Here is a 16,783-nt window from a genome sequence, read left to right as displayed (position 1 = left end):
TCCCGAGTGGTACTACAACCATGCCATTCCTTTGCATGGCAGTGGGTTTCTGGGTTTTTGGTTTTCTTCCCAGAACTGCCCTGTTCTTTAGATATGAGAATGTACACCAGAGAACATTGCCACATAGGTGTGGCTGCTCGTGGACACCCGTTCCTCCAGGTGGGCATTTCCTCACCTGTTGTTGGACATAAGGTTCACAGCTCAGAAGGAAGGGCTGATGGCCGATGGCCTGGTGGCGGCTGGATTCGGCCAACGCTGCTTTTAGTGAGGAAAGAGCTGGCCGAGGCGGAGCAGAGACGGAGTGAGGCGGAGGCTGGGCAGAGGCCGTGCCAGCGGGCAGGGGACCTTGCTGTCAGCAAGAGGGAGTGTGTTCAGAAGTGGGAGTGAATGCCAGCACTGACTGCCCCAGGGAGGGATGGTGCCCACAGGCAGCTTTCCTCTCTTCCATTTGGTTTTCTTACACTTCTCTAGAATTTTGGAGTCCAGTGACTGTGTTGCTAGGGCAGCAAGTGCCTGTGCCTTGGTTTCCTTCCTCATCCCCGTCACTGGGCAGTAAGATAGTGTGATACAGACTGAGAGGAGATCTCACACGTAGAGCATGTAAAGGCCCCTGTACCTGTCTCTGCAGCAGACGTCCCCCGTGTGTTCCTATCCTGCTGTGAAATGCTTTGGTGACTGGGAGAAGTAACCAGAGGCGAACTAAACCTGCGTTTCCTTTTCATTGTTCAGGAGGCAGAAAAAGGAGTGAAATTCCTGACGTTGCCACCAGTGTTACATCTGCAACTGATGCGATTTATGTATGATCCTCAGACGGACCAAAACATCAAGATCAATGATAGGTAATCTAGTGTGGGCTTGTGAGACTTAAGATTTACCCAGCGTCCTGACACAGGGGGTTACTCTCGGTGCCTTGTTAAAGTCTTTGTATTCTCGCTCTCATCTCGCATTTGTTTAGGTTTCCCCTCTGCCTGGGTGTCCCGAAACTGACACCTTGGGACAAACTTTTTTTGGGGTGGAGGGGGGGCGGTGTACTGGGAGGATGAGCCTCACGGCACGTGGGATCTTCCCCGACCAGGGAGCAAACCCGTGCGCCCTGCATTAGGAGTGTGGAGTCCCAACCACTGGGCCGCCAGGGAAGTCTGATCTATACTTTTGAAGGGATGGCTTCAGGGGCTGCAAACCCATGTCTCCTGCGCAGGGAGACCCTCTGTCTACCCTCAGGCAGATGACGCCCTGGGGAGGGTGCTTTCTGCTGCTCAGGCCCTGCTTGCCTTAGAAGCGGGGCTCGATATCTCTCTGTTGCTTTACCCAGGATTCTCCAATGGTTTGTTGTCTCTGGGTTCCTGTCGACTTAGAGAATGTGCTAGAATTGTCAGGGCTGCTGGTGTGGGTGGGTGGGTGGGCTCCCTCCACCGCCCCATGTGTTTTCTAGGCCCTTAAAGCACCTGTAAAAGTTTGGTACCCCCACACAGCTTCGTCTGGTTCAGCAGACAGAACTTGGAGCAGTGACTCTCTACCCCTTGGTCAGAGGGTACAGCCTGACAGTAACCGGCCTCCTGGACGTTGGCCAGTCACCCCCAGACTCCTGGGCGGGCATGGCTCGACCACATCGCCTGCAACAGCTGGGCCTGCTGGTCTCTCCGTGCCCCCACTGTGGGCCCTTAGATGGCAGAGCTCGCAGACCAGTGGCCTGCAGGCACGTCCAACCTGCTCAGGAGCTTCGTTGGGCCCTCACCTTGGTTTTCGTCCTGGTTTTATTAGAATCAGTTGCTGACATTTTTTCACATCATGAGCTGTCACATGGAAGTCCTGTCTTCTGGCATCTGAGGCTTGATTTGAGAAAAATGCCTGTAGAGTACTTGTGTACATTGTATGCCGGCCCCGAGTCCCTGAGGGCAGTATGGGGCTGGCTCTGCCTCCCACCGCAGTCCTCCAGGAGATACCGCTTCCTAGAAAAGGCAGCGTGTTTCGTCGCAATATCCTGGAATTGGGGGATTCTGGTAGGTGTATCAGTACTCTGCAGGCATTTTTCTCGAATCAAGCCTCAGATTTTTGTCAATGTGCGAGTCATCTGAAGGAGTTCTGGGAAGCTTGCTTGTCAAATTCCTTGCCCTCTCCACATAACAAGGAGCCAGTGAATTAGAGGGCCTGGTAGCAAATAAAACCTTTAGGTGAAGTGTCTTACCGAAAGTGAAACCTGGATTTCTCTTTAAATGGTTTTTTTGTTTTAAATAGGTTTGAATTCCCTGAACAGTTACCACTTGATGAATTTTTGCAAAAAACTGATCCTAAAGACCCTGCAAATTATATTCTTCATGCGGTCCTGGTTCATAGTGGAGATAATCATGGTGGACATTATGTGGTTTATCTCAACCCCAAAGGGGATGGCAAAGTAAGTATGGGTCAGGGGGTGGGGTGGTCAAGAGGCTGTGTGGGAATTTAGTGACACTCGCTTCAGGCTTGGCGTTGGCGGCCAAGGATTCCTTCTTGGCCTCTGACGTGTCTGCACGTTCTGATCTGTGTTGACTGCTGACACTTTCAAAGTGTGTTTGATGGTAGTCCTTTATGTATACAGTCTTAGTATTGGACATGAGATTGGACAGGATCCCTTTACGTCTGACACTTATCATCTGTGGCCCTGGAGGGTGGGGTGGCGGCCAATGCGTGTTCCCGCATGTGCCATGTATAATGAATACTCTGGCTTTTCCTGGTTCACGTGGATCCCATCACGTGACCTTCACCAGGAGGAGCAGATGCGGGTCTGGGGGTCTGTGTCTAGGCCCAGCAAGGAACAGAGCAAGTTGAGCCCTGATAGTTCACGCAGTGGGGGTTCATGATGGTGGGACCCCCACGGCCAGGTGCAGAGCCTGCAGCCATAGGCGTTATTGCCTGGTGGACTGCGACGGAGCCTGAGCGAAAGCTCGGCTGATATCTGAGCACCTTATAAAAAGTGCCCATGGGTGGACATCACCAATTTCCCCGGAGTTTGGGACGAGGAAGGCGAGAGCGCTGGCGGGTTTCTGCAGGTTGCCCGCGGCAGAGGAGCTGTTTCAGGGAAACGCCACCTCCTCCTTTGTGCGCCTTACCCCTGTTGTTCCTGTCACAGTGGTGTAAGTTTGACGACGACGTGGTGTCCAGGTGCACGAAGGAGGAAGCCATCGAGCACAACTACGGGGGCCACGACGACGACCTGTCCGTGCGCCACTGCACCAACGCCTACATGCTGGTCTACATCCGCGAGTCCAAGCTCAGTGAGTGCTCCGGGCACCTGCCCTCGCTGGGCCAGCTCCCCTCCTGACCGCAGGCCTGAGTTGGAGCCGCCGGTCCACGTGCGTGGAGCTTGCCCTCCCTCCATCCCGGCATCGCCTGGGAGCAGCCGGCGTGGGCCCGTGGGTTTGGATGTGGACTGAGGGTGAAGAGCGGCGCTACCTTAACGGATGGCTTTGTTCGTGCTGGCGTAATGCACAGAGGTGAAGGCAGGTGCCTTTGTCCCCCAGGTGAGGTTTTACAAGCCGTCACCGACCAGGACATCCCTCAGCAGTTGGTGGAACGATTGCAGGAGGAGAAGAGGATCGAGGCACAGAAGCGGAAGGAGCGGCAGGAGGCCCACCTCTACATGCAAGTGCAGGTCAGCCTCCGGCCGGCGCGGCAGCTCCACGGACCTGGTCTTCCTCCTGAGTACGGGTGCCAGGGCGAGCGAGCCCCGTGAGCACGCAGCCGAGGGGACGCTCGGGCTAGTCCCCTGACCGTTCGGGGGACGGCTTAGATGGATGGGAGAGGTACTCAAGCTGCCAGAGAAGGCAGCGGTGTGCGAGTGTTCGTGAGACAGGCAGGGGACTGGAGAACAGCAGGTGAGCAGGGGCCGGGAGAGCTGTTGGGGTGGCCAGGGCTCCTTCCTTTTGGTTCATGATTTAGTTGCAGTTAGAAAACAGGCAGTTGTAACAAGTTGACTGACAATCTGGGTAAAAGGTACGTGTGCATCCTGGCTTTATAATTGGGGATTCTCACCCAGGTGGACCTGCAGTTGAAGCTTGCAGATGAGTTTAGACTGGCTGCATAGAAATGTTCGGTTTGGTCTTTTCTAAATAAATGACTGTCTGAGTTCATGCTTGGTCATTTGGGGTTTCTCTGCGTGGGTCTTCTGAAGAAGGCAAAAGACGGGCCTCTCTTGCTCTTAGTGTTGGAACCTCGGCTTCCGTCTGTGTGGCCCGGTTCTGTTCTGCCTTTTGGGTGTAAACCCTGGCCTGTGTTTCTACGCCTCTTGGCAGATCGTTGCAGAGGACCAGTTTTGTGGCCATCAAGGGAACGACATGTACGATGAAGAAAAAGTGAGATACACTGTGTTCAAAGTGCTGAAAAACTCCTCGCTTTCGGAGTTTGTCCAGAACCTCTCTCAGACCATGGTGAGCGCGCGTCCCCCTGCGGGTGGTCCTCTCCCTCCTCCACCCCCAGGTGTGGGTGGTCACCCCCGGGGCCGGTGCTGCTGCGCTCCTTCCCTTCCGGTCGTGCCCTCGGCAGCTCCCCTGCCGCCAGCGCACTGCCGCCCACACCTGTGGGGAGAGGTGTCAGCATCACTTCCCCCCCTTCTAATCATAGAACCGTCACCTTGATACCAAATTAAACTACAAATTGTGCTTCAATTAACTGAACTGTGAATATTTCCAGGGATTCCCACAAGATCAGATTCGGTTGTGGCCCATGCAGGCAAGGAGCAACGGCACTAAGCGGCCAGCCATGCTGGACAACGAGGCCGACGGCAGCAAGACGGTGAGCACGGCCAGCAGCTGGGCGGGCCCTGCCGTGTGGCCTGTGGTCCCGTGGCACGGGATCGGACTTGTCATTACTCATGTCTCTCGCAGCCATTTAAGTCTCCTAAACCCAGCCTCTCTCTCGGAAATAGATGATTGAGCTCAGTGATAATGAAAACCCCTGGACGATATTCCTGGAAACAGTTGATCCGGAGCTAGCTGCTAGTGGAGCCACGCTACCCAAGTTTGATAAAGATCGTAAGTGCCCCCCTCGCCCAGCCTGGCATCCCCAGAGGGCGGAGTTAAGTCCTGGACCATTATTCTAAACACAGGGCTAAGCGTTTTCTCGCAAAGAAATCTCACTAGTCCCCAGAATACTCGTTAACATCTCTACAGTCAAGTCAAGTCAGACCGAATGTGGGCTGTAGTACCTGGCAGGTGAGGAGAAGGTGGCAGCCACTGGTCATGTCCCCTGCTGTGTTGCTCTGCACGTGACAGAGGGGACGGAGCAGGGTCGCTCTCAAGGGCCGGCAGTAAATACTTAGCACTTTGTGGGCCATGACCCTCTGCCTGCCATTGGAGCAACCAGGTGGCCACAGAGATTAGGCAAGAGAGCCTGCTGCAGCACAACTTTATTTACAGAACAGGTGGGTCTGAGTGTGCTCTGTTGTACTGCTTCAAGTGGTCACTTCCCTGGCAAAAACGCAGACACAACCCTGAACAGGTATCCCCTGATAGCTAGTGAGTATCGGGTCTTGAAACTAGGTTTCCTAGGTTCTCTGCACTTACTCTCATCTTCGCTGCTTCAAATGCAGCGCTTCCTTGGGTTTCATGTTTGAAATGATGCTACAATCCTGGGCTTCAGCCTCTAAGAACCCTCATGGCACGCACTAACTGCCAGTGCTCCACACTGTCACTTCAGCTGTTACTAAAGCTTACTGTGTATATTTGTTAGCATTGCACTGACTGGAAGATCCCAACAGAGCCTGTCTATTGACCTTGCAGATGATGTGATGTTATTTTTGAAGATGTATGATCCCAAAACACGGAGCTTGAATTACTGTGGGCATATCTACACACCAATATCCTGTAAAATACGTAAGTCTGACTGCAGTCGCCTTCTGAGCGGGTTTTGCTCAAGTTGCCACATGTCGCAGCCTTGGATTCTTTATTTTTCTTGAACCTAGGTGACTTGCTCCCGGTTATGTGTGACAGAGCAGGATTTATCCAGGATACTAGCCTTATCCTCTATGAGGTTTGGACCCTTATTTCTCTGTAACCCTCACGTTGGTGGTGGTTGGGGAAGGGCGGCTCCTGTCTGTGTGGCTCCCCCTGGATTTGCAGTGTGAGGCCCGCAGCCAAGTGGGGTGGTGTCAAGTCAGGACTCTCTGTCCACTGCCGACTGTCCCCTCTGTGGGCGTCCATGATTATCATTAAAACCGTAGAGCTGATGGAACTGGGTGTAGAGAAGGGACACAGAGTGTCTGGCCGTATTAAACACTGGACAGGTGTTGGGATATAACCAAACCGTTTCTTTCACTGCAGGAAGTTAAACCGAATTTAACAGAGAGAATTCAGGACTATGATGTGTCTCTTGACAAAGCCCTCGATGAGCTAATGGATGGCGACATTATAGTGTTTCAGAAGTACGTACCCTTTGAAGGGCTTTTCTCTCTTTGCACCAAGATCCGAAGTCCTGGAACCAGAAAACAGATCACCTCTAGACCCTGAGACACGTTTTGTTTGGTGTTGGCAGCGTGTTGACTGCAGCCGGCCTCCTCTTGAGTTTGGGAGTCAGGGGTGGTGAGCTTTTTCCTCACTGGATGGCTTTAGTTCCTAAAAATGGCGACAGTGAGCGTGATAACTATTTGCAGGGGGACAGAGGTCTTCATGGAATAGCGAATGTGTTGTGTTTTCCTGAAAACATGAAATTCCTTAGCCTGCACCTACTCGGGGTAATCGCTTGAGTCTGTCTGCATGAGAGCCAGCAGGTGTGTGGTCTGAAGGCAGCCTGGTGGCACAGCCAGGCTCCTAAGGCCTTCTGGCTGGGCAGGGACAGTCCTGGACCCTGGCCACGGGGAGGCCACCAAACACGGGGCCAGGATTGGGGCGGCAGACTTCTCCTTAAGGGCCAGGCAGTGAGGATTGTAGGCTTAGTGGTGACCCCGCTCCCTTCAAAGGAAAGTGCCAGCCCACCAAGCCCCGGTCAGGGAGGGGACCCTGCAGAGCCGGCAGGGTGGACCCTCCCGTGCGTCCTGAGTCCTCCTCCTCGTCCAGAGGGCACCGTTCTGTCTTGGGAGTGAGATCAGGCATGGAAAGCAGCCACTCAGGGCTCGCCTTCTGTCCGCGGTCCCTTTTTCCTGGTGGCCGGGCAGGCTCCTGGCTTCGGGAAACACTTGCCCAAGTTCAGATCTGCAGCGCTCGTGCCACTGTTGCGTGGGAGACGGTGCCTTTTTAAAACAAGCGAACAGTGAACCTTGGCCTGGACTTTGATCGTCTGTGTTTCTTCCGCTTCCCCAGGGATGACCCTGAGAACGATAATAGTGAATTACCCACTGCAAAGGAATACTTCCGAGACCTCTACCACCGTGTCGATGTGATTTTCTGTGATAAAACGATCCCCAACGATCCTGGGTTTGTGGTGACACTGTCAAATAGGATGAATTATTTCCAGGTATTGGATCAAACACTCTTCCCTTCAGATTCCACACCAAGAAGACCACATTCTTACATTAAAACTATCTTGCCGATGAGGCTGTATGGTGGATTTGGTTCTGGGGGAGGGGTTACCATCCACTGTCTGAGGAAGTTCCTGCTCCAGGTTGGTGTTGATGGTACCTGGGGACCAGAAGCGGTTTCCCCCTGACTCCCCCGCCCCCGGCCATGTTCTCTTCAAGATCCTCCCTACCCCTGGCATAAGGTGGTTTCAGAGATCATAATTTTAATGGCAGCTTTGCTTCCGTTTTAATATGCCAAGTGTGAGCTATTAAAATAATAGTCTAAAGAAAATATAGACCTCCCCATTAAAAGTGAAAAGTGCTTTTAAAGTTCTTCCTCAGATATGCTGTTCCCATGGAGACATACTAAGAAATATAGTTTATCCCTGCTAAATAGTAAATTTCTGGGGCATTTAAACTCCGGCAGCTTGTGCCCCGTTCAAACATTAAGCAGTTCGCCAGTGCTGAGTGCATGGGCCAGGCTCAGTTTGCTCTGAGGATGGAAGCCTCACTCTCTGCTCCCCTCCAGGTGGCAAAGACGGTCGCCCAGAGGCTCAACACCGACCCGATGCTGCTCCAGTTCTTCAAGTCTCAAGGGTGAGCCGCACGCGCAGACCCCCGCCGTCGGGTCCTGACTGCATGCTTTCCATAGCCTGCCCATTAGTTAGAGCCCCGATGGACACAGCTCACAGCCGGCCACCTCGCCTTGCCTAGTTTCAGCATAGAATTGTCCCCACTCACATCTTGACCCCACTGCTCCACGGTGTCAGAGTAGCAGGCAGCCTTGTCTAAAGCCAGCCTTACTCTAAAGACAACACACACACACACCCCACACACACACCCCCCACACCCCGCCCCCGTGTTCTGGCTGGGCCCGTCCCAGGCGGGACTCTGTGTACCGTGCAGAGAACGTTCCCATGTGACAGACGCAGGGACTGGGGACCTGGGGATGGGGGTCACATTTCAGGGCGAGGGGGCAGGGCAGAGGCTTGCTTTGATGCTCACTCACGGGTGTGTGTTTTAGGCAAATAAACAAGCCTTGTATTGATGCACTGTTCTCTTGTGTAGTTACAGGGACGGCCCAGGTAATCCTCTTAGACATAATTATGAAGGTACTTTAAGAGATCTGCTACAGTTCTTCAAGCCTAGACAACCTAAGAAACTGTACTATCAGCAGGTATGAGCCCAAGTTAACAGACTGTGGGTCATAGAAGGCTCGGGTTTCTGTTGGGATGGGTCTAAATGCCTTTCTTTTTTCTTAACAGCTTAAGATGAAAATCACAGATTTTGAGAACAGGCGAAGTTTTAAGTGTATATGGTTAAACAGCCAATTTAGGGAAGAGGTAAGTATTTTCATGGTATGAAATTTTATTTTTATTGTGGCTTGTTCATTGTTTCTCTCTCCTTAGGCCTTGAAAATCTTCCTGGTAACAGGATCAAAGGGCTTCCCTGGTGGCTCAGCGGGAAAAGAATCTGCCTGCAGTGCAGGAGACATGGGTTTACCCCTGTGTCAGGAAAATGCCCTGGAGAAGGGAATGGCAACCCCACTCCAGTATTCTTGCCTGGAGAACCCCATGGACAGAGGAGCCTGATGGGCTACAGTCCGTAGGGTCACAAAGAGTTGGACATGACTGAAGCGACTAAACAACAAGACCTTGACAACTAAAACAACTACAGAAAGGTCATAAGCGGCAGCATGTGTTAGAGACCCTGCCCCAGTGTCTGAGAACTGGATGGGAGGTGGGGTGAGCTCTGTCTTCCCCCCCGCCCCCCGGGCTGCAGCGGAGTGACAGTGTCGGGGACCTGCATGCTCGGCCTTGGGGCTGGCAGGCACCCTGCCCCGTGTTAGGTGGCTCCTCTGGCAAGTTAGACCCCTAGCCGTTGGCCTCTCTGGCCCTACCGGGTGGAGAGGGACCTGGACCACACGCCATCAGTGTTGCACCCTGCACGCCCTGTTGGGGTGAGGAGACAAGCTCCACTCTGGGCCTCGTCATCTGTCTCAGCGTTGAGAACTGGACAGGCTCTTTGTGACTGTTCTCGGGGAGAAATTCCTGAGGAGCTGTCCTGGGAACCGCGAGCTTTTTGCCCCAACCTGGCCTTTGATAGATGCACAGCACTGTGGGGTGGGTCCCAGGCTTGGCGAGTGGTCTGCATGAAGGTCGGCGGGGAGGCGTCGGAGCTGAGTGCACCGGCTCCGCGTGTGTCATGGTTCCCCTAAAGCCTTGATCTTGTCATTTTTTAGGAAATAACACTATATCCAGACAAGCACGGGTGCGTCCGGGACCTGTTAGAGGAATGTAAAAAGGCTGTGGAGCTCGGCGAGAAGGCATCAGGGAAACTTAGGCGAGTATTTCCCGGAGGTGGAGGTTGGGGTGGCCCCATCCTGACCCCACCATTGCCCCTGACGCATCATTACCGTACTCGGCTTTTTTGTCCTTGGCAGCAGTTTATTTAAATATTTCATGGTTTTTCACCCGTTTCTCCCTCCCTAATTCTTGGCACTAATTAGCAGCAGTGCAAAGGGAAATTCACGCAGAAAAAGCCAAGCAGAGGAAGTGAACTCAAGCAGAATGATCGGCTGAAACTGGAAAACTTGGGGCTCGCTTGTGTCAGGGAAATCGGGTTGCTTCTCCTCCATTTCTCTCATGTTCTGGCCGAGGGAAGAAGCACCAGATTTGATGATCAGTTTTTATTTCCGAAAGTTGGGTTCTCTTCTTACCACCTTGTCTTCCGGGCAGCACAGAGGATGAAACAGTCCTTTGGGCTGTTGGTCCCCAGAATGTTTTCTTTGCAAAAAACAGAAGAATGAGGCCTTTATTATCTAACGAGTGAGAAGAATATCACCAACCCTGCTTACTCTGGAGCCATTGCGGGAAAGGCCTGCACAGGTCCCTCTCCAGGCCCTGGCCCGAGGGTCCCCTTTAGACTGGCTCTTACCACGCTTTCCAAGGGGACCCCCGGCCAATGTTCTTTCTGCTCCCCATGGATACCTGCTTTTGGCACTTAGATCTTCATAAGGACAAGCAGATCTCCATACTTTGTAATAAAACCCTTGTAGAAAACCATTTGTTGGTTTTTGCCCTATGAGTTTGTATAGTTGATTTTCTTCCTTGCTTTGTACAGGCTGCTAGAAATTGTAAGCTACAAAATTATTGGTGTGCATCAAGAAGATGAACTGTTAGAATGTTTATCTCCTGCAACGAGTCGAACGTTTCGAATAGAGGTATGTGTCCTCCGACTGCAGCGAGGGGCAGGGGCTGGGGAGTTGGGAGGGGGTTGCTATGACCTGGTGAGAGGTGGGGGCCGTGGCTTGTTCAGGTAACACAGCGACTCCCAGAACATGCTGCCATCCCTGGGGTTAATTCTCCCAGGTTTTGAAAATTTAAATGTTGATACAGTAGCCCTGACCTAAAAGCTCGTGTTTCAAGTGTCTGCTTCATTTGGTGACATGAGTACGTCCATGTTGTTGGACAGTTGTCACCGCTGTCCATCTGCCCCCAAGGCCCCCGCCCCACCCCCCCACTCCCAATGCGTCACTTGTTCATCCTTAGAAATTGATTTCAGTGGTGGATCGCCAAGCGCGTCTAGTCAGAAACCTGAGCCCTGATAATTGTAAAGCGGCTGAGATTGCCGCAGTAGCTGCGGTGATTCATCATTTGGTCTCTTAAAACTCGCCGTTTTCTTTGAGGTTTAGATCTTTCTTCTAACTTTAAACCCTCATCATTTTCATGAGCCCCTAACGTGACCTTGTGGCAAAAATCTGCCCTCGCTTGCTGGAGGAACAAGTCAAGAGTTTGGAATCCAAACATGCAGTGCTGTGTTGGCCTTAACCGAACATCTGTCCATTCCGTGTGTCCCCAGGAAATACCTTTGGACCAGGTAGACATCGACAAGGAGAACGAGATGCTCATCACGGTGGCTCACTTCCACAAGGAGGTGTTCGGGACGTTCGGGATCCCATTCTTGCTGAGGATACACCAGGTGTGGCGCCCTTCTGCCGGCTGGCTGGCCACCCCGGGTCTGCCCCAGTCAGCCTGGGACGCTGCCCCAGGTGGCTGCACAGGTGGGCGTGAGCCGTGAGTATACATGCCTTTTGTCATCTGCAGGGCGAGCATTTCAGAGAAGTGATGAAGCGGATTCAGAGTCTGCTGGACATCCAGGAAAAGGAGTTTGAAAAGGTACACGCTTCTTGGATACCGGCAAGTCATTTGTCGGGTGGGATGCTAAAGCCTTAACTTTGTTTTGCCAAAGTTGTGAGTTTCACTACTCTTTGGAATTAACGGAGTTTTCCGTTTTTGTCTGTCAGTTTAAATTTGCAATTGTGATGATGGGCCGACATCAGTACATAAACGAAGATGAGTATGAAGTAAACTTGAAAGACTTTGAACCTCAGCCTGGTAAGAGCCCTCCCGCAGAGACGCAGGCCGTCAGGGCCCAGGGGGCAGGTGGCCCCGGGTTCGAGGGCCAGGCCTCCCTTTCCCAGCTGGGGAGTGAGCCTCGTTCTCGTCCTCTGCGGAGCAGGGAGGGACAGCGGCCTGCCTCCAGTGACCTTGGCGGGCATCACACGATGGCGAGGGGGGTAGCGCCTGACAGTGCCACGCGGGGAGCCAGTGACCTTGGTGGGGTGTGGGGTCCCAGCTGCGGGGCCCATGCTGCCCAGGAGGCCCCTTGGCTGCTCCTTAACCCCAGGGCCCAAGTGCTGGCTCAGTGGTCTGACCGTCTCCTCTCCCCACCAGGTAACATGTCTCACCCTCGGCCGTGGCTCGGGCTTGACCACTTCAACAAAGCCCCGAAGAGGAGTCGCTACACATACCTTGAAAAGGCCATCAAAATCCATAACTGACTTCCTCCCCGGCGGGCGGGCGAGGCGGACCGCGGTGGGTGTGCCCCTTACCAACAGCCGAGAACTCTGGTGCGTGAGCACCACCCCACGTCTTCAGCAAGAGGATTTGCTGCTGGTGTTAATTTTATTTTGTTGAGGCTGTTCAGTTTGGCTTCTCTGTATCTATTGATTGCCCTTTTTGAGAAAAATGAAGGTGTTTTTATAAAGCTTGGATGCCAATGAGAGTTATTTTACGGTGACCACAATGCCAGGCGCTGTCAGCGTGTCGGGGAGCGGCCAGCGGGCATGGCGCTGGGCGGGCGCGGCTGACCCCCTCCCCGGGGCCCGGCCACCAGCCCGCAGCTAGGAAGTCTTCTGTTTAGGCTCGTCTGGCGTCTTTCCCTCAGTTATACTTGCAATGACCTTTTGTGCATCTGTAAAGGCGAACCAGAGAAACTCACACCCTAATAAATAGCGCTGTTTCCTTCACTGGTGTCCTGTTGCCCCTTCCTGGGTCTCCCCGGCTGCCGGGTCTTTTTAATAAACTCGTCTCCCTTCTGTCAGCCCCTGCGTCCCACAGCCCGTTTGCAGAGCAGATGCACTGAATCCAGGCTTGACCAGACACTTTGGGGTCTTTTTATTCAATTGAAAAAAAAAAAAAAAAACACTGTTCAAATCCAATTAAGGTGTACTATGCTGCCTCTGGGCAAACCTAATGATCTCAAGAGTTCATTCGAGCAGGTGAAAAAATTATAAATAGACTCGTCTGCTTCAAATGGGACAGACGGAACCAAGAAAGGAGGGCCTTTTAGCTAAGAGGGTATGCCCACTGGTGTTCGCAAGCTGTTGACTTTGTATTAAAAAAAGTTAAAAAATAAAAAGCAAAAAAAAAAAAAAGGAAAAATGAGATTGTATATTTAAGGAATGGACATGTACGATTGACCACGGGGAGGAGGTGGTGGCTTCTGTCTGGTGACGGAGTGGCCCCCAGAGACGTTGACATTCGTCATGTGTGGTTTTCTTTCAGTCCGGCCGTTCCTTTGGAGCTGACGCCAGCTGCGTGTCTAGTTTTGAGTGCAGTAAAATAGGATCAGCAGATCACACTTAGTTTTCATCCTTTTCCAGTATTTTTTTGTTTGTTTCTGTAGCAGCAGTGTACACCAACTCTTCCTGTATATTGCCTTTTTGCTGGAAAATGTTGTATGTTGAATAAAATTTTCTATAAAAATGATAATTCAGTGAGTTGACGTGGAAGTTGAGGGAGCCATCAGCTCTCCCTGCAGGTAGGCCCGGGGAACCTTTTATCACTTCATGGCAAGGTTTTGGGGGTTCTTGCCTCCTCTTCCTCCTGTTGAAGCTGAAGAGATTGAGGTTTTCCAGGCAGGAGTGGAGTACACTGAGATGACCGTAAATACGGGAATGGCCGAAGGCATGGTCCAGGGGGAGGTGGCCTCGCGTCCCCCACCTGACACGGCGTGTCCGCTGGCTGCTCTCCACCTGGAGGAGGGCCTTCTTGCCCAGGTCCCCGCAGTGACCGTAGATGGCGCTGTCTTCCTGCAGAAAGTCTCCCCGGGTGTGCGACTTTGAACATTTATTAAAGTATTCGGGATTTTTGTTTTTTAGGTTTTGGCGATGGTAGATGATAGTTTCAGGTCACTGAAACTTACTCCCAGGTTATTAAAAGGCATTTCTCAAAGGCCATTCACAGTTTGGGCGGTCAGCACACAATGCCTGTGATTCTCTTCCATTCCTTCCCAGCCACAGCCTGAGTCCAAGTTCATCAAACCGATGGGGGCAGTGGGGATGGGGCTGAACCTGAAAATAACTCCTCAGTTGGGGACCCCGGAACCACAGTGTACTGTTCTCTAGGGGCTTGAGGTTCCTGTTACTACCAGAAGCAGTCCAGTGGGAGAAAGGGTCTCCTTGATGAGAGGAGCAAACTGTTTGCAAACATCCATTTCAAATGTCAACGTCAAACCACAGATCCCTGCTGTGGGGTGGGTGATCCTGGTATTTCCTTGAATAGGAAATGGCAACCAACTTTAGGATTCTTGCCTGCAAATTTCCATGGACAGAGGAGCCTGGCAGGCTACAGCCCATGGGGTCACAAAGAGTCGGACAGGACTTGAGCAGCTGAGCATGTGCTGGCATTTCTGCCAGTCTAGGCCTTGGCGTTCTGACCACTCACTGCCCAGTGGGATGACCTAAGTAGTGGCGGAGGGGGGTATGCTCCATCCCCTGCCCAGGGAGAGAGCCACACGCCCCAGGTGTCCACTGAGTATGTGAAATGTGACTCAAGTAGCAGAGGTGAATTTTTATCACTGATTTAATTTTTTTAATTTATTTGGCTGAGTCAGGTCTTTCCTGTGCCATGTAGGATCTTTCAACGTGGCATGGGCTTATTTTCCCGGCGGTGGCGGTGATTTAGTCGGTAAGTCATGTCCAACTCTTCCTACCCCATGGACTGTACGTTGCCAGGCTCTTCTCTCCATGGGATTTCCCAGGCAAGAATACTGGAGTGGGTTGCCATTCCCTGCTCCAGGGGATCTTCCCGACCCAGAGATTGAACCTTGGTCTTCTGCATTGCAGGCAGATATTTTACCCACTGGCCCACCAGGGAAAAATCAGGCCAGAGTCCCTGGTACTGCAAGGCAGTTTCTTGACCACTGGACCACCAGGGAAGTCCCTGGTTTAGTTGTAAATCGCCACATGTGACTGAGGCGTCCTGACCACATTTTCCTCGCTTTGTGTAGTGGTGGTATGGTGAGTTCCCTCGAGCCGTCTTGAGTTAGTACATAAAGCCCTCATTAGTGCCTGAGAGTTTTCTTGACCTCCTCATTAGAGGAAGCCATGGGGGTGTCCAGGGGCAGGGTGGGACCCAAATGAAATAAGGGCCCAGTTCCCTCAAGGTCCTCCTTCAGCACCTTGTGCCCTCTGTTAACTTCTAATGAGGCCTGGAAGCAGGGTCCCGGGCACCTTGGGGAGCGGGCTGATCAGAGTGGTGTCTGCATGTTCAGAGGCAGGGTCTCTTTTCAGTAGAGGTCTGAGAGGGCACTGACCCGCCGGGGTTGGAGGGGGCCGGGCAGGCAGGCAACCATCAGTGGAGGGATCCCGGATGGTGTGTATGCTAAGTCTCTCAGTCATGTCCGACTGACACTATGGACTGTAGCCCTCCAGGCTCCTCTGTCCATGGGGTTCTCCAGGCAAGAATGCTGGAGTGGGTTGCCATGCTCTGCTCTAGGAGATCTTCCCCACCCGGGGATTGAACCCACGTCTCAGGTCTCCTGCATTGGCAGGGAGATTCTTCACCTACAGCGCCACCTGGGAATCCCCATTCACAGCAAGAAAGAGCCAATTTGATACATGTGCTCACTGCAGTGTCCTTGCCTGGAGAATCCCGTGGACAGAGGAGCCTGGCGGGCTTCATAGGGTCGTAAAGAGTCAGACGTAACTGAAGCGAGTCAGTTCGCGTGCGGAGTTCATGAGATGCTGTGGGAGAGAACCTGCACTCAGAGCCCTGTGGAGCCTCGCCCGGTCCTTTCCGCCCAGCAGAGGCGGCCCCTCATCTGTTCAGACCCAGCGCCTTGCGGGTTGGGGCTGCTGTTGGGCTGGTTCGTTTCACCCCACCCGGCGCTGGGCAGGCGGTGGATACACGGGATGGCAGCGTGGCCGTGCTTGGCTCTCCCGACCCTGTGGCACCTCTGGCATCGTCCCCAGTACCCGCCACACTGTGCCCCTGTGTTGGGGTGGGGGTGTTCTTTGTCTCGTCTCTGGGGGGCCATGTGGTTGGGAAGACCAGAGCAAGGGTCCTGATAGCGGCTGTCACCACTGCGCACACCATGTGCTGGCAAGGAGGCGAGTGACCAGGACAGAGGGAGTGAAGCCCCCGGCCTGGGCACTCAGGGCCTGCTGAGTGCAGATCCGGCCTTGAGACCCACACTCACTGCCACCCCTTTCCGAGTGCTGCCTCCCTGCTGGAAGGAGGGGAACCCCACTTTAAGATGAGAGCTTTGGGAGAAAAAGGGGCTGGACCAACCTCCTCCACCTCCCTCAGCCCAAGCCCTGGCCCCTCCTGGCCGGCCCTAGAGGTCGGTTGAGATGAAGAAGGAGCCTGGGGAAGCCTCAGGGAGAGAATGGGGTCCCATGCGCCCAAGTCTGGGTCTACAGTGAGGTCTAGGGACCCAAAACCAAGGCCTCGGACATCAAGGGGTGGGACTTCCCTGGTGGTCCAGTGGTTAGGAATCCACCTGGCAGTGCTGAGGATACAGGTTCGATCCCTGGTTTGGGGATGAAGATCCCACATGCCTTGGAGCAGCTAAACCCACACACCACAACTAAGACCCAACGCAGCCAAATAAATATTTTTTTTTAAAGCAACAAAATAAACAGAAGTGGGAATGGTGGTCTAAGTCAAGTCATCCGAGGCAGCGAGTGAGGAGGCTCTGGGATGACGGGGACTTCAGGGGGTGGGCCAAGGGAACAGCCTGAAACCCGCT

At 53.1% G+C, this 16,783-nt stretch overlaps 1 protein-coding gene across 2 annotated transcripts in view; it reads left to right on the top strand.

Annotated features, from left to right (window-relative positions):
• USP7 (ubiquitin specific peptidase 7) overlaps positions 1-13,185 on the top strand; it is a 36,020-nt gene extending 22,835 nt beyond the window's left edge. Inside the window, exons 11-30 of one of the 2 annotated variants that reach the window (XM_040230141.1) lie at positions 730-839; positions 2,236-2,392; positions 3,107-3,251; positions 3,498-3,628; positions 4,269-4,403; positions 4,666-4,767; positions 4,901-5,006; positions 5,754-5,846; positions 5,936-6,003; positions 6,294-6,394; positions 7,269-7,422; positions 7,995-8,062; positions 8,534-8,642; positions 8,731-8,808; positions 9,708-9,808; positions 10,589-10,688; positions 11,327-11,446; positions 11,572-11,643; positions 11,772-11,862; positions 12,202-13,185. In XM_040230141.1, coding sequence (XP_040086075.1) covers positions 730-839; positions 2,236-2,392; positions 3,107-3,251; positions 3,498-3,628; positions 4,269-4,403; positions 4,666-4,767; positions 4,901-5,006; positions 5,754-5,846; positions 5,936-6,003; positions 6,294-6,394; positions 7,269-7,422; positions 7,995-8,062; positions 8,534-8,642; positions 8,731-8,808; positions 9,708-9,808; positions 10,589-10,688; positions 11,327-11,446; positions 11,572-11,643; positions 11,772-11,862; positions 12,202-12,308 — 2,148 coding nt within the window. In that variant the 3' untranslated portion in view covers positions 12,309-13,185. The remainder of the gene's footprint in view (positions 1-729; positions 840-2,235; positions 2,393-3,106; positions 3,252-3,497; positions 3,629-4,268; positions 4,404-4,665; positions 4,768-4,900; positions 5,007-5,753; positions 5,847-5,935; positions 6,004-6,293; positions 6,395-7,268; positions 7,423-7,994; positions 8,063-8,533; positions 8,643-8,730; positions 8,809-9,707; positions 9,809-10,588; positions 10,689-11,326; positions 11,447-11,571; positions 11,644-11,771; positions 11,863-12,201) is intronic. The other variant, XM_040230146.1, reaches the window with a different exon arrangement.
• Positions 13,186-16,783: the final 3,598 nt, after the last annotated feature.

The sequence above is a fragment of the Oryx dammah genome, unplaced genomic scaffold (genome assembly GCF_014754425.2).
Source record: "Oryx dammah isolate SB20612 unplaced genomic scaffold, SCBI_Odam_1.1 HiC_scaffold_2, whole genome shotgun sequence".
NCBI classification, from domain to species: Eukaryota; Metazoa; Chordata; class Mammalia; order Artiodactyla; family Bovidae; genus Oryx; species Oryx dammah.
This window is presented reverse-complemented; position numbering and strand designations above follow the sequence as displayed.